Source organism: Aphis gossypii, chromosome 1 (assembly GCF_020184175.1).
Source record: "Aphis gossypii isolate Hap1 chromosome 1, ASM2018417v2, whole genome shotgun sequence".
NCBI classification, from domain to species: Eukaryota; Metazoa; Arthropoda; class Insecta; order Hemiptera; family Aphididae; genus Aphis; species Aphis gossypii.
Genome location: NC_065530.1, coordinates 11546891 through 11564406, shown reverse-complemented (window position 1 = coordinate 11564406; position 17516 = coordinate 11546891). Strand labels below are relative to the sequence as shown.

Here is a 17516-nt window from a genome sequence, read left to right as displayed (position 1 = left end):
AGCGGGCAAGTGGGTATCGTTCTGCTGTACAAAAGTGGGTGGTGTGGACCTCGGACTAGGCCACTAGGGTAGGTTAAATTTGAATGCAACGATAGGTATCATTGTATTCGAAAAACGATTCTGAACGAAGATGATTTGTCAGCCTAGGATACAATTTCCAGTAGTTAGTAAAAAAGGTGGTTTATGTTTTAATGGCCTGAATACACCATAATTTAAGTTCTTTTATAATTATTGTAAGCTAAACTTATGAAAAATCTTATATTAAATTTTCAATTCTTAGCTAAATATACAAACATTTTTATGAATTATACCTACAAAATAATTTTACACAAACAATTTTATGAATTATTATTAATTATTAAACGAATTTAAAAACGTACTCTTGAAATAATTAAATATTTACTTACAATTTAAACAATTGTCGTATGTTGCTTACTATTAGAATAGTATTGATAAATGCCACAAATTTTTAATAATCAATAAAAAATAGATACTCGAATTATATATTATTAGTCAAAAATATTTTTTATGAATATTACGTTAAATGTGAAAATATGCAAGTATAAATTATGAATTCTTTTTAGTCTCTTAGTTATAAGTAAACAATATGTATTATTTTTTGAAAATCGTCAAAATGCATTTAACCCAGAGTATTAAAATATAACGTAACAAAAATATTACATAGTAACATATTGTATGCATCAATTAATTGTTTATTTATATACATATAGAAGACCGCTCGGATTCTTGGGAGAGATAAATTAAAAAATTAACTACTTATAATAATTAAAAATATAAAATGAATTAATTAAAAAATATTCATATTTATATTATACGCCTGTTGAGAACTTGGAACATAAATGTTATCTTTATCATAGTTCTCGTCTTCAATAGTTTTTTCATGATTAATGTCCACTAAAAATAATATACAAAATAGAACAATTAATTATCTATATTATTTATACATTAAACGAATATATTCCACACTTATATATAAAATTAACTGTAAAAATTAATCAAATTAAATATCTGATATAATTCATATTAAAGTCTTCACATATTCCTAAATACTTATAAATGTACTGAAATCTAGCAATAGCAAAGCATTGCCGGGTCAGCTAGTTATATTATAAATGCATACAATTTGCATAATATATATAATTTTATGAACATAGACGGTTCTAAGATCCAACAATAAAAAATTTAATCAATTTAATATTGCCACCGTGTTTTATTTATAGTTGATTTTAAATACTACCTGGACTGAGTGACTCAATATATACTAATAAAGATTTATGTTATGTGTAGTTCAATTATTTCAATCACACAAAGTTAAAAGTTAAGTTATGTATAAGGTTTAACTTGTAACTTATTTATTATCGTGTATCTATGTTTTAAATTAAATTTTTATATTATAAACAATGCATAGATGCACACAAAAAATTACTATGTTATTTTTTTGTTACGCTATATTTTAATATGCTGGCCTAAATGTAAGTTGTCGATTTCCACAAAATAAAACATTTTGTTTACTTGTAACTAAGAGACTAAATAATATAAAGATTTCATAATTTATATTTGCATTTTACATTTGACGTGGTATTCATAAAATATAATTTTGATTAATAATATTTTATTCGAGTATCTACTTTTCTTTTGGCATTTATCACTTCTCATCTAACAGCGAGCAATATTCAACAATTGTTTAAATTGTAAGTATACATTTAATTATTTCATGAGTGTGTTTTTCAAAAATCAAACTCGTCTAGTTTAATGGTTTATTACGTTTTTCATTTACACAGAAATAATTAATAAAATTTATTAATATTATTAATCTAGGTTAGGATTATGTATTAATTGATTATATTAATCTACCGTATTATGTCAAACTTAGTATAACTTTGATACTTTATTAGAGTTAAATCATACACTTACGTACAAATACCACTAGGTCCGGGATCCACCGCAGGTAGATTGCCTACCTGATAATATACTGCTGCGAATCAGAATTTTATTCCGGGCAACAGAAAACTTAAAATAAATCTGGAACATCATCCATCGAATATTAAATAACGTATTGAACAAAGTCTGAGTCATAAGGAATTGGCATTTTTAACGGGTAACGAAGTGCAAAACATGAAGTAAGCAATACGAAGTCTGCCGGGTCAGCTATTATTATTATTAATATAATATAAAAAAAATCTCGGTTTTCACCTGAGGTGACTTTTGCGCGGGCAACGCCGGGTGGGACAGCTAAAATTTACGATGGAATTTTTGTTTATAAATAGTTGCTGTAACAACCTGATTTAAATGGTGATACATTTACGTTTAGTCATTTTTGTCCCAAGTGGAAGAACAACCAATGTAGTATTATATAAGGAGGTGCTTCAATAATAATATAAAAATATAATAATATTCACGGCCTATAAATATATATGTTATCAATGAATTTACAAGTGTTACCTATGTTTATAGCAAAACATACGCATACACACACAAAATTAAATTGTGAATTTGACGTAATATTAGCACTATCAATACGATTAAATTAAAAACTCACACGGTATACGAAAATGCAAAAAAAGAAAGTAACACATGGGCAACGTCGTGTCGGGTCAGCTATAATTACTATAATAATAATATTAATAAAAGTGCGCGAAGGCACAGCTAGCACAACATATGTGTCCCGACGGGAACAAAGTCAACGAAAAACAACAATTGAATATATATATATAATAATGTATATATTTTTGTATAAGAAAAAGTCACTGTCGTTACAAAAAAAAAAGAAATAAAAAGATAATATTTCACCAGTCGCGGAAAATGCACGGACTGCGTAAGGCGGCGGGCGGAGATCAGTCGTAACGAACGGTTAACAACAGACAAACGCCGCCGAAGCTCTCGGCGGTCGTTACCCACGCCGCGGGAGCTTCAGGGCTCATCGACGACTCAGAAACTGGTTCGATTAATCGCTCGGGTGTCCCGTTGATTATCGAACGAGTGGTGATACCTAGGCAAGGGGGTCTAGCGCAGCGGTTCTTAACCTGTGTTCCGCGGCCCCCTGGGGGTCCGCGACAGCCTTAATACGTCGAAATTCGTATTCAAAAAAATTGATGATGAAGTCTACGGTATCTAAAAATTTTTCATCAGGGGTCCGTGATCTACAAAAGGTTAAGAACCACTGGTCTAGCGGGTGAGATCGCGGTATTCGTGCGACACGACCGTGTCAACTCTCCCCCCCCCCAAGCTGATAAGACACCTTTGTCAAGAGCCGTGTGGTGCCATCGGGTGCCCCGGGCACCTACAGTTGCGATGGGGGAACTAGCGATTACCGCCCAGTTTCCCACTTGCCAAGACTATTCCCGGTATAGGACCTCGATATCGACCAGGATGTCGTCACCGCCCACCACCATTGGTTCGTGTGACACGAACGCTGGAGGGAGGGGCCTGACAAGCATCCTCGTCTACGGTCGGGGTCCCCTCCCGGGGAATAGCGTCAACCGCAGTTTCCGGCTGACGTTCCGGGATCGGGGCTGGAGGCGGTGGCTGTGTCCGTGGTGGAACGCTTGGCGGCTGTAGCCGCGGCTGGACGGTCGACAGCCTTCCATCGTTGTTGCTGGCTGGGACGTCTGTGCACCGGTTGTAGGGCACTGGCCAGCGCTGTTCCCTGTGCTGCGCGTGCCGGCCGCGGTTGTGGCTTCGCCGTGGTCGCCTTCCGGACCGTCCGCTGTGTGTGGCGGACTGGCCCCGGTATGGGCCGACGGTCCGTCGGTGCCGGTGAACTCGCCGGTGCAGCCTTAGCGTGCTCGCGCCACCCGCGCTCATACTCCACCCACAGACGAGGATCGGCCCGTAGCTCCGCCGTGTCTACGTCGCCGATCTGCTGGACCGATAGTCCCTGCTGTGCGTCCGGAGGGAACTCTGCTCCCAGCCCGATCAGCGTCGCCCTGGTCTGCCGCAAGATGTCGAGTTGGGAGGTGGTCTGCCACACCAAGTCCTCCAGACTCGACCGCATGTGGCCTCGGCTCGGCCGCCACCGGCTGTCCCGGCCCGCCAGATGCTCCTCACCTTCGCGTGACATCTATACGGGGATAGTATAAAAACATAAAAAACAATAATCGAGGTTAATGGAGGTAAAGTTTGGGTTAGGTTAGGTATTTTTTGATGTTGTTCATCATTCAATAGCCAATTTGTAAATGCAGGTGTATGAAATAGTGCCTATACATATTTACAAAAATAAAATAAAATATGTATACTTTAATAACATAATTAAATTGTTCCACATACTTGTAGTGTAGAATTGATGTAACATATCACACCAGTATTGACTAATCCAGATCCAACTGCCATTTTTTCATCTTGCCAACCTAGTTGTACACGTTCAGAAGGATACAAGACGACTCTGGGTTTAGGTAAACGAGGTACTTTGTCGGTATCTATGTTCTCCATAGCCGAACATAGTGGCTGCTCACCACTGCCGCCCACGATGGATGGTTGCGTGTTAATTTGAGACACGACTGTCTCAGCACCAGTAGTAAAAGTACGGGAGCCTGGATGGCCACTCTCATATCCCCACGGTCACCCGATGTCGACTTCGGAGAGCCTGCTAGCTCACCTGTCGTCACCTGAAGAGACCGATCGTGCAAATCCATATCCTTTTGCCCCATAGCCAGGGGGGCTTTAGCCACGACGGTAAATTTTGAAGAGCATTTTAATACAATACGGCACTTAGGTCAATTCAGTGATAAAAAAAAGTAATGGCACTCAGATAACCTGGGGTGCAAAATTCTTAAATGCGTCTCCGATTGTATCATTGTATGTATGTAAGACAAGACAACACGTCATGCTAGTTTGGCAACCTCTTAAGCTAGCACAATAAAAATATCAATCTTGTGGTTCCTCGCCAACATTTAGCGTAAAAATGAAATAAGATTAAATAGTTGATACTTACCAACTTATTCAGCGTAGGAAACAATTGTTGTAAGTCCCTAAAACACGTATAATATGAATACATGTTAAGTGGTATTAAGACTAAAACATTCAAAAGTATACATACCATTTGTAACGCTCTTTGTCTACTGTATCACACAGAGGATTTCCCTCCAAGTTCAGCACTTCAATAGTATAACCAGAAAGAGACTTTAATTCTTTTAAATCAGAAAACTGAAATAAAAATTATTTTAGTATACTTTTTCAATAAAAGTGAAGAATATAGAACACATTACTTTGTTTCCAGCCAAATCCAACACTTTCAGATCAGGAAACAATCTCCGTATCCATATAAGATTTTCTCCTAAATAAATATGATTATTTGCAAGATTTAAACTATACAAATCGGTGTGCTGAGCAACTATGTTCAAAACTGCTAAAAGAACTGCTGGTTGATTTAATGTTACAAACAGTTGGTTGTCGGTAAATACTATAACAAAAATAAACATGTTTTCCTTATTTCTTTTGTAACTGTCATTAAATTAATATAAAATAATGTTTTATATACATGGACATGCATAATAACGTGACAAATCCAAACTCTTGGTTCCAGGATTGTAGCGGGTCGCCATTGTTTCTATAATTATCTCTCTTACTTCATCGAATACTTCTAGTGTAGATGGCATAGCACCACGTGGAGGTAAATATGGAAACACGCTTATAATTAACTAAATGCAAAAATTGTTGTTGAAAAAACATTGTTAAAACTCTACAACGGAATCATTTCAACTTACTTCTTGATCATCTCTTTGTTTTATCTTATAGCTAGCGTCGTGCAATGCTTTAGCAACCTTGTAATTATCAACAAGAAATCTTATCGCATAATCAAAATATTGTTTCTGTAAAATAAAAATTGATAATTTTAATATATTCTTGTATTTGTAATAGCACATATAGCGTGCTGAAACATTTTAATAACAATAAACAATATTATATTCTACTAGTATAGAAATAGCATACATTATATGGATATAGTGTAACTGGTTTGATATGCGTTTGTATTATTTGCAAGACTTCGACATTATCTTCAACATTTGGCACCTTAAAAATAAGTTTAATGATAATTTAAATATGTACATTTGATATATTAAAAATTGGAACTTACAAATACTGTGTACCACCCAGTACTGCTTTTTTTCAAAGACCGTGAATTTCCGATTTTAAGATTTCTTTCAGGAGAAGACCTATTGCATGAATTCACATCCATATCCATGGGTGTATTATTGATTTTAGAAGTTTTAAGTCGGCGACCATTATTTCTTGATAGTCCATTGCGATTAGAATATTCACTATCCAATTGATCACGAACCAGATCAGTTTTATTATCCCAACTTTTACGACATGGATTGACTTCACCGTGGTTTGTTTTGAATGACACCTTTTTTTTATAACCATGACGATGTAAGTATCTATCCAATGCACTAGTGCCAGTTCTTGTACTTCGATTATCATGTTCATCAGAACGTACACTACCTACAAGTTGTAAATCTAATGTTATTGGTGATAGACAGAAATCGAATCAGATGAAGTAATTTTGTGAGGAACAGCATATGATAGATTTGAGATTTTAAATGAATTTGAACTTATTAATTTGAACCTTATTGGCTTTTATTTTTTAAGAATGAAAATGTTATTGGTTTATTCAATGATGAATTGACTAGGTACCTACCTATCTTAAATCATAACTACTATTTCACATTAAACATTGAAGTAAAATTGTTCTCCAAGTGCATTGTATTTTTTTTTAATAACCATTTCATTGCTTCCACAAAAAATATTGATTAGGCAGTTTATAGTATGAAATATAAAAATATAATATAATTGAGAAATGTGTATTCCTTTATCATGTTTTTAAAGTTCTACCATAAAAATATACACCAATTTAGTATTCTAAAATCTACAATTTGTATAAAAATTAGGTGCCTTTGAATAGAAGGTACCTACTATATTATTATTAGTGTGTTATTTTGCACTATTCACTACCATCAAACATATTAATATAATTTATACTTAGTTAAATCATATTAAATACCTGAACTATTTTTATTATATTTTTACTATATGTATTAAAACAAACTGATGAATGATGATATCACACTATGATGGGTACTACCAACTGTTATACTTTTTTATTTCATCAAATCGTTAAAACAAGTGATTATTACACAAAATTAATATATTTTACCAATAATATTTTCAAAAAATTTTTAAATAGAAATAAAGGTATCTAGAAATTATATGAAAAAAAATTTATTTGGCACTGTAGGTAGATTTTTATCTATACTTATAACAAGTAACAACCAATAATAATTTGGAACTTAAAAGTGTACCGTACATGCCATTATACAATTAATTGCGTTAAATATTTTTTAAAGAAACTGATTGATTTTAAGAATAATTTATTTTTCGGAATAAATATAATATATCTATCAGACAGAAATTAGCAAATGGACACTGTACACTTATGATTTATGTATGTTTGTAGTACCTACTCGAAATCGAAAACCATTCTCTATTAGAAATTTCTTAAAATTATTATAGATTAAAAATATTGATGGGAACCACAGATATATAAAACATATATTATAATATATTGTTTTATATATCTGTGATGGGAAAAAACAATAATTTAATCAACAATAATATTTTATTAAAACTATCACTTACCTTCGATGGATTGTATAACCCATTTTAAGGCTTTTGACAAATACATCAAGAATGTTATAAATAACTTTATAACTTTATAACTTTTTATAAATACTTGAACAAAACAAAATTACAAAGATAAGTAGAATGTACTTGACATTTGTAATAACTAAAATTGTTACAATACACTAATAACTAATAGTTACTTTGACGACAATATTATAGTTTGTTACTAGGTACACCAATGGCCAACTAATTAATTTATTACTGCAGGGTCAAATAATGTAGAGATAGGTAAAATTAAACAATAATAATAATAATATACATTATTTAAATGTTTGAAGTTAAAATATTTTAATTTTTATCTATTTTGTTTTAACTTAAACAAAATTAGGTAGGTAGGTACTGTCGTATATTGTAGACAGTCGTCCAAAAATTATTACTTATTATGTATAAAAGAATATTTTTAAATAAAACACGGGAGAGGCCAGTGAAGCAAAATGTGCTGAGGCAACAAGAAAATTTTGTATATAAGACCGCCGTACGCACAGGCAAGGGAGTCCCGCTGTCGCTGAGTGAGTCGGCGAGAGCGTAGGTACGACGATCGTACGTGTGAAGCGGCGATTATAGTACGGGCTAAACGAATAGTATTTTTGATTGTTTATTTTGTGTTTTTTTTAAAGGTTAATAAAAGAGTGTTTCCGACCAGAACAACCCGAGTTGGATATCATTTAAGTCTTCCTCGCGTTCCTACCTTTATATAGGAAACAGTGCCTGGGATATACGTACCACGGGTATATGTAATCTTCGAGTCTTTTCCACCATAAAGGAGCGTAGAATCGACAAGCGCACACCATCGTACCTCACTATTTAACAGTGCCATTCTAATTTATTTAAGAGAGTGTCATTAACTAGCGAATACGATGGTAAGACGTACTTAGTTGGTTATACCGTGTATACTGAAATACGGATATACCACAGTACCTAGTACTATAAATAAAATTAAAAATATTTTGAAAACTTAACTGTATATGTATAATATATATAACACTAATATAAACATTTGGTGCAAATTTCAAGTATTTCAAATCATTAGTTTTTGAGTTATAACTACGAGTATATAAAAAAATCGATTTGGTCGAAAACTGGTTTCGCGTAATAATTCCCGTTTTTCCGTTTTTCCGTATTTTTTTTTTTTGTTTTTCTAGATTTTTTTGAAAACTGTTGGAAAATGTTTACTTTTGACTTCTATAATCCATCAAAGATATTCACTTTTCCATTTGAAACCACCCCCAAAGTTTGAAATTGAAGCATTATTTCGACTAGATATGCTGTAAGCAGACACACACACAAAAAAAACATATTTAAAAAAAAACACTCTGTTCAGAATCTAAAATATATTATAAAAATATTATATTACTTGTGTTCACATTAATATTTTAATATGGAAAAAATGTGTCTTAATAAAAAAGAAATGGGTGGTTCTGCTAAAAAAAAAAATGCGGTAAATCGTTTAAGAATCGGAAAAATCGGAAATACATCCCCTAAGCGGCTAAGCTATACCCCACTGACAACTGTTGACTAGGTAGGTACTAGAAATACCACAAAGGCTGTGAGATTTGCGTCAGGGTCGACGTCCGTTCACGTAAGACTAAAACTAAGTGTGTAATTTACCTACTGGCTTCTACCGAGATAGATATCGTACCAAAAAATTTCAATTTTGAATTTACGAACTAAATCAGGAGTTGGTGTATTATTTACAATTGTATGACGTAAAGAAAAGCACCGGTTTTATTGATCGGACCGGAAACATGAACTGACGACGGTTATATATATTCCAACTATTAAAAATAAGTAAAATATAAAAACTAATAAACTAATAAATAAATAAAGTTATATTAACTAACTATTTTAACTTTTATTTTATTTTTTATTATATTATTGTAATGTTGTATGATTGATCGCACTATGATCAGTAGCGTAATTAGAAATGTACTCGGGAGAGGGGGTATTATATGATTTTTAGAAAATAAATTGTTTATTATTAGGTACCAACTATTATATAAAATAAAGTTTTAAGCTATAATAAAATAAATAGGCATTAGGAGGTTAGTAGTAGCAGTTATAAAACTAAATCCATTTTCCTGGGTATTTTAGGTATAACAATCAATTCGGATTTAATTTAGATATCCCTGTGTTAAATCTCGGATGTGAAACTACCTAGTACCTTGTATCTACAGTCTACATTTTTGGCCCAAGTTAGTTTCTCCAACAGTTGCCACATCGCTCTTTCTTCCATTTCGAAGCTGAAATCTGAGTAGGTACCAACTTTGTATTAAAAGCAAATAAGTTTGAATGATTCAAGTTGTGACCGGTTAACAGTAACTCAATAGATATTGTACAAGATATCGTTTTTGTAGTGTATTCCAGTCAATCTAAAACCAGATTGATACGATCATTCACTAGAAAAAAATATCTCAATAATTTTTGTAGTCTTATTTTAAAATATTTTAAAGAAATTAATAATTATTCAACAGTTAAATTTAATTGTAAATTGAAAAATAGTAAAAACAATTCTTAATGATGTACCACTCGCTTGTTTATTTATTTTATTATTTTATTATATTTTAATAGCTATATAATGTAAGTATTATAGGATTTGTGGTACACCCGTTCCAGGCGAAACGTCGCGTCGTACACGCGACACTTATCCGGTTTCGCGACGATGCTCCAAGAGGTACCTATATATGGGTACCGCGGGGCGTGGGCTGCAGGACGTCCAGGACGTGCTAATTATATTGTAAGCAGTGTACTTACACGCGATCGCATTCAATATTGTTGTTGTTGTAAGGACCGGACTTATCCGCGCGACTTTGAACCGTTGTTTACACACACGTGTCATGGTGTATTATGGTCGCGTTGCGTGTGCAGATCGCGTATTACGAGTGTAATCATATAATACGATACTCGTCGATAGTATCACAATCGTTTTACCGAGACCGGACAGCAAAGCTATAAGTTGCGACAGTTGCGTTGTATTTTCTATAAAATATTATTATGTATAATTTCTATGGGTAGTACCTACTTTAGAGTTTATTTGTATACAGTAGTATAATTATCAACCGTTTGGTGGTTTAGTGGCCATGGTATGTCGTATGACGTATTTATATACGGGTACTGCACTATATTACGTATATATGAGATGCTGCGATCATCCATATTTCATATTATATAATAATTATACGGTAGTGATCACAATGGGTATTCAGGGTATTGTGGTGGGATAGGGTATAGGAAGATCCACAAATAAAGACAAAGGATAGAGAATTTAAAATCTACTCGTAACACTTCTAAAATAACCATTAACCGCATGCATTGCTATACGTTGATTTTTTTTTTCAAAGCTCCCCACTCGTCATGTTATAAATTAATATACTTGGTTATTATATTTTAATTATTTCCTATGTCAAGTAATATCATTTGACTTCAGAACATTTTTGAGTTAGAAGCCAATCTGTTTATAATAAAATTATAGTATAGTATAATCAAATTATAGGGAACCAATTACAGAAAATGTATGATGGATTTTCGAATAGTCATTACTCTGGTACAACTGGTTGTCAAAGTGGGGAGAGTTTATAGTGTCGTCACTCGTCGTGTGTTCAGTATTCGGTTAGTAGTGTCACCGAATTCACAAGTTGTCGAATTTCTTATGTTGGTCTTTAGTCGTTATTTTGAAAACGGTAGAACTGATGATCTCTCGGTTCGCTAATACTAATTACGGTTAACATCTTTACGATCGAATGATGTGATTTTTTGTGTAGGTATTGATAAGTTGTATACATACAGGTCGATTAAAAAGAATAACATGTCTTTGAAAATCCGTATTTATTGAAAAATACCTATGGAACTTTGGACAATATTTAATTATACCATATATTATAACTTAACCCTTACCAATTTTTTTCGAATACCTTCTTTTTAAATTTCATGTTAACATGACCAAAATTATAATAAACATTTTATATTATTATTATATAAGTAGACATAATTAAACATACAAATTTATAATTATATCTTGTCACGACGTATCAAGGTTGCCGCGGACCGATTATCGCTGATCCCGTACATGAGTATCGCGGATCTCCAGTGGGCCGCGGACCTTAGGTTAAGAACCGCTGATGTACATGATATTATTATTATTATTATTAACATTATTGTTTCATTTTGCCTTTCTCTACATTATTTGACACTATTGCAAAAATAAATTAATTAGTTGGCCGTTGGTGTAGTAACAAAATATAATATTGTCGTCAAGGGAGCTGTTTTGTTTGTAATAATTATTACTAGTGTATTTTTACAACATTATTTATTACGATTAATGTACTTGAGTTCATTTACTTTATAATTGATTGTAATATTGTTTCGTTCAAGTTTTCATTATGTTCTTATTGAAAATCTACAAATGGATTGTGAAATTTATAAGATCTATAGGAAGTAAGTGATGGTTTTAATAAAATATTATTGTTAATTAAATTATTGTTTGTTCCCACCAATATTTATAATCTATAATAAATTTAAGAAGTTGTTAATTGAGAATTGTTTTTGAGTTCGAGTACTACAAACATACATAAATGTACAGTGTCCATTTGCTAATTTCTGTCTAATAGAACATTTTGTTTATTCCGAAAAATAAATTATTCTTAAAATCAATCAATTTCTTAAAAAAATATTGAACTCAATTAATTGTTTAATGGCATTGTTCTTAAATTCCAAATTGTTATTGGTTGTTACTTGTTATAAGTATAGAAATTAGAAACAAATCTACCAACAGTGCCAACTCAATTTATTTTCATATAGGAACTAAATAATTTTATTTCTATTTATAAAGTTTTTGAAAAAATTATTGGTAAAATATATTAATTTTATGTAATAATCACTTGTTTTAACAATTAGATAAAATAAAAAAGTATAACAGTTGGTAGTGCCAATCATAGTGTAAAATCATCATTCATCAAATTGTTTTAATTTATGTAGTACCTATATAAGAAAAATAATCCTTAAAAAATAGAAATAGTTCAGGTATTTAATATAATTTAACTTAGTATAAATTATATTAATATGTTTGATGGTAGTGAATAATGCAAAATAACGCACAATAATATAGTAAGTACTATTCAACAGCGCCTATAATTTTTGTACAAATTATAGATTTTAGAATATTAAATTGGTGCATATTTGTATGGTAGAACTTTAAGAACATGTATAGGAATTTCTCAATGTTCCTATATTATATATATATATTCCATTATTATACATACAATATCCTATATTATTATTTATATTTTTCAAAACCAAAAACATTCTCATTCTTAAAAAATGAAAGCAAGTAAGGTAAAGTTCAAATTCATTTAAAAATTCCAATCAATCGTATGCTGTTCTTCACAAAATTACTTCATCTGATTCGATTTTTGTCTATCACCGACAACATTAGATTTATAAATTGTAGGTAGTGAAAGTTCTCCCCCCAACGGGACTTACTTTGCCGTGGTGGGGGGCTCACAGGCCATTAACTTGGTCGATGCTAAGCGGATCCCAAACGTGAACTAGCCCTCATCTTAAGTGGTTGGGGTTAGAAAGGCCTTGTCCACCTGCTACCACAAGCCAACAGACTCTAGAGGTAACAATAAATCCCCTGTCAGTAGGTAAAATTCAAGTGAAGGAAATCACTCTAAAAACCCAATATGAACGTTATTAACTGTGATATTGTTACCGCATTAGGGGATTCGGACCCCCAGATGCCGGCAGTCGAGAGTGAGCAAGCGGGCTCCCTGCAGTCGGTATTCTCCGAATGGCAGAAGAATGGGCCTGATGATTGGCAGAAAAATGTCACAATAAAAGCTGAGTTGCAGGCTGTCCAATCTGCAATCAAGATGCTGGAATTGCAGCTGGTTACGCAAGATGGAGGGCTCAAATTGTTATTCCAACGGGTTGAACATTTTGAACTGTCGGCCAAGGAAATGCACAGCCCAACGGTTAGCACTGCCATCTCCGAGCTACTGGAAGTTGTAGGAGCACTGAGACATAGTCGGGAATGCGTAAATAAGGCGTTTAATGAATTAACGGAGTTAACCAAGAATTTGGCAAACATAGCCACATCAGACCAGACAACGAGTGAAAGTTTGCAAACGCCAGCAACGCGCACTTCCACCGTAGATTCATGTACTAACACCCCCTGCTGGTGGGAGGAGCCAGCTAACCAACAAATTGCGGGTATAGTCCCAGAAGCTAGCAGCGAACAAGGAACCAGCAAGGAAAATCAGCAAGAGAACAGAGGTAACCGAGGGCAGTAAGCTCAGCAGCAACAGCTAGCGTCGAACTCGAAATCGGCCGAAAAATCTGTACCAGAACTTGACTTGGGGATCACAGTAGTAACACCACGACTTGGGGACTGTACGGGTTTGTGCAGAGGTGTGAATTGGCGGCGCGCGATTTGTTGGCGCTTGAATTGGCTGCGCGCGATTTGTTGGAGCTTGAACTGTTGGCGCCTGGTTTGTTAGCACGTGGTTTAACGTGAATGGTGTGAACTCGGCCGAGAGTGACCGGACGGCGTCCTCGAGCGCACCGGGGCGCTCGTCAATTGTCCGAGGCGCGTCGGCGACAACGACTTCGCGGGACTTGGGCGAGTCCAGAAAACCCGACGGCGGAAAAATGGCGGCGAAACGACGTTTCAAAGCTTCGATGTCCGTGAGTTCGTAACCACGATCTGCATGAAGCAATATTTGGTACGTCTTGACCACCAGTAGTGAAGACATGAAAATGAATATGACCTGTGACGTAAATCAGTTAATATAACTTAAGTTAGATATCCAAACTTTATTCTCATACTATTAATTTTGCTTTTTCCAATGTATGTGATTTTATAAAATATAAAATAGTAGTTTGATAGCTAATGTTATTGTGATCATATTATAAAAATTATTATAAAATGACAAACGAAACTACATAATAAAAAATAAAAAATATAATACGGCACTTAGGGTACACCATATTGATGCTTGCGGGTATTTATTATAAAAATACTATTATACATATTATTATATCACATAACCTACACGAACAGTTATTTATTTTTATACAGATAGCGAATTAAAGTAAAATGCATCAAATGCCTAAAAAAATTACAGTATTCTTTGTGTGTACAAGTGTATAATTTGAAATTGTAGTATTGTCATGAGTTATATTCAACATTGCACTCTATAATTTATTGCAATGGAACTATTGGAACTATTATCAATAATACAAATACATTTTCCACTACTGCAGACTATACTACGATTAAATATCGATGGTGCTAACACCAATGCTACTAAAACTACACACATTAAGTCTTTGAATGACGTAGATATGGAAAAAATGTTCGATCATTTGGAATATAAAATCAATAAGTGTACATTTCGTCTTCCTACCGTCTATGGTTTGGGCAGTTGCCCGTTAGATATACTCACGGATCCGATAATCAGACATGCCACGTATATTATCCAGAAGTAGTTCGCGAAATATATTATCGTCCAACTAGTCATGAACGGAATAATGAGACAGATGATTATGTGTTTGTTTTCCAGAATGAATAAAGACACGATTTCTAATAACCGTTGAACAAACGAATATGAAGCTGCCGACCATGTCTTTACTTTTTGAAAGGAATTCCAAAAACTCATCTTGAATAAATCAAGCACAATTGAAATAGCACCTTCAAACAAATACAATTTTTGATTTAACTGATAAAAGTAGGTTAATAATACATTTTAGTAATTATCTCTGTGTAAAGTTACGTAGGCGAGTTTGATTTTTGAAAAACACACTTTTGAAATAATTAAATGTATACTTACAATTTAAACAATTGTTCAATATTGCTTACTATTAGAATAGGATGCTGGTATGCCAAAAGAAAAGTAGATACTCGAATTAAATATGATTAATCAAAATTATATTTTATGAATACCAAGTCAAATGTGAAATGCAAATATAAATTATGAATTCTTTATATTGTCTAGTCTCTTAGTAATAAATAAACAAAATGTATTATTATGTGAAAATCGTCAACATGCGCATTTAAGCCAACGTATTAAAATATTAGTAAACAAAACAATAACATAGTAACATATTGTGCGCATCTATTAATTGTTCATTTATATACATATAGGAGACCGCTCCGATTCACTCATCAACGCCCAAACCAAACAGTTGAGAATAGAGACTTTAAATTTTATACAGAGGTTGATCGAGCAATGTAGCGGCGCTCTAAGAAAGGATTTTTCAAAATCATATTTTAAAGGGTTGCTCAATATTGGGGATTTTATGATTTACGATGGAATTTTACGTTTATAATTTTTGTTTATAAAATTGTTACTTAAAAATCTGATTTATGTGTTGATAAATTTACATTTAGTCATTTTTGCTACAAGTGGAAAAACAACTAATGTAGTATATAAGGAGGTACTAATAATAATAAAAAAAATATAATTATTTTCACAGCCTATAAATACATGTTTTCAATGAATCTTTAACACACCCACACATACATAATTATATTGTGGATTCGACGTGATATTAGCACTATCGGATCAGCTAGTAATATATAAATTCAATTTGAAACATACACGATTATAATTAGTTAGTTACAAGTTAAGCTTTATACGTATTTAACTTTAGGTTATTGAATTAATTGAATTAAGCATAACATAAATATTTATTAAAAGAAGACTTTTTTGAGTTGTTTTTTTTTTTGTAAAATAAATTTATTTTGATTTTGATTTTGTTTTCTATTTTCTGGGACACATGTAAAGTCACGGAAAATAATAGAACGGAGCGTTACATTACGGAGATATTATATAAACCGTATTTTTACGGAATGTCAAATTACGTAAAGTTTAAACGAATTTAAAAACACACTCTTGAAATAAATAAATATATAGGTACTTACAATTTAAACAACTGTCCAATATTGCTTACTATAAGAATAGGATTGATAAATGCCACAAACTTTTAATAATCAATAAAAAGTAGATACTCGAATTAAATATTATTAATCAAAATTATATTTTATGAGTTACACGCCAAATGTGAAATGCAAATATAAATTATGAAATCTTTATATTATTTAGTGTATTAGTTATAAACAAACAAAATGTTTTATCTTGGGAAAATCGACAACTTACATTTAAGCCAGCGTATTAAAATATTGCGTAACAAAATAATAATACAGTAACATATTGTGTGCATCTATGCATTGTTTATAATATATAAATTTAATTTAAAACATAAATTCACGATAGTAAATAATTCGATACAAGTTAAGCTTTATAATTATTTAACTTTAGGCGATTGAATTAATTCAATTATGCATAACATAAATCTTTATTAAAAGAAGAATTATTTGAGTTAGGTAAGCACGGACCATCATACTTCGGACCGTTAAAATATATGGAAAATAAACATTAAGTCCCGGACCGTCAAATAACGGAATATTGAATATAAATACCAATACTTTCGAGCGATGAAAAGAATATTAGATAATTTATTTATTTTCCAATTCAATAGTGAAGCTCAAATTCAAAATAAATTAATGATATGACAAAATTAATTATTTTAATTTTTAAAATAAGGAACACCAGAAAGTATGGAATGGTAGCTGTCAATCCTGCCCATACGCTAGAACCGCCACTGGACTGACCCATTCATAACATTAAAAAGTCTCTTTGGATGTGTTGATGTGCGATACACTAACGAAACCGCTACCGCCGGTCGAATTATTATTTTAATTTTGACTACAAACGCTTTCTATTGTCAATAAATGAATTTAAATTTAGCACAATGCA

At 32.6% G+C, this 17516-nt stretch overlaps 1 protein-coding gene across 3 annotated transcripts; it reads right to left on the bottom strand.

Moving 5' to 3' along the window:
• Positions 1 to 2747: 2747 nt before the first annotated feature.
• On the bottom strand, positions 2748 to 7781 carry LOC126549110 (nuclear RNA export factor 1-like). 3 transcript variants are annotated; one of them, XR_007603265.1, is made up of 9 exons: positions 7657 to 7781; positions 6095 to 6462; positions 5950 to 6030; positions 5724 to 5828; positions 5498 to 5657; positions 5226 to 5419; positions 5057 to 5163; positions 4288 to 4988; positions 2748 to 4081 (listed from the first exon to the last, which is right to left on the bottom strand). XR_007603265.1 is itself a non-coding variant. In XM_050197562.1 (9 exons), exons 1-9 carry the CDS (start codon positions 7700 to 7702, stop codon positions 4847 to 4849), a joined length of 1119 nt encoding a protein of 372 aa, XP_050053519.1. In that variant the 5' UTR covers positions 7703 to 7780; the 3' UTR covers positions 2748 to 4846. The 3 variants fall into 3 exon arrangements, 2 of the variants coding, with proteins under 2 accessions (XP_050053519.1, XP_050053518.1); XM_050197562.1 differs by having other exon boundaries at positions 2748 to 4867; positions 4952 to 4988; positions 7657 to 7780; XM_050197561.1 differs by having other exon boundaries at positions 2748 to 4988.
• Between the last annotated feature and the right edge of the window lie 9735 nt (positions 7782 to 17516).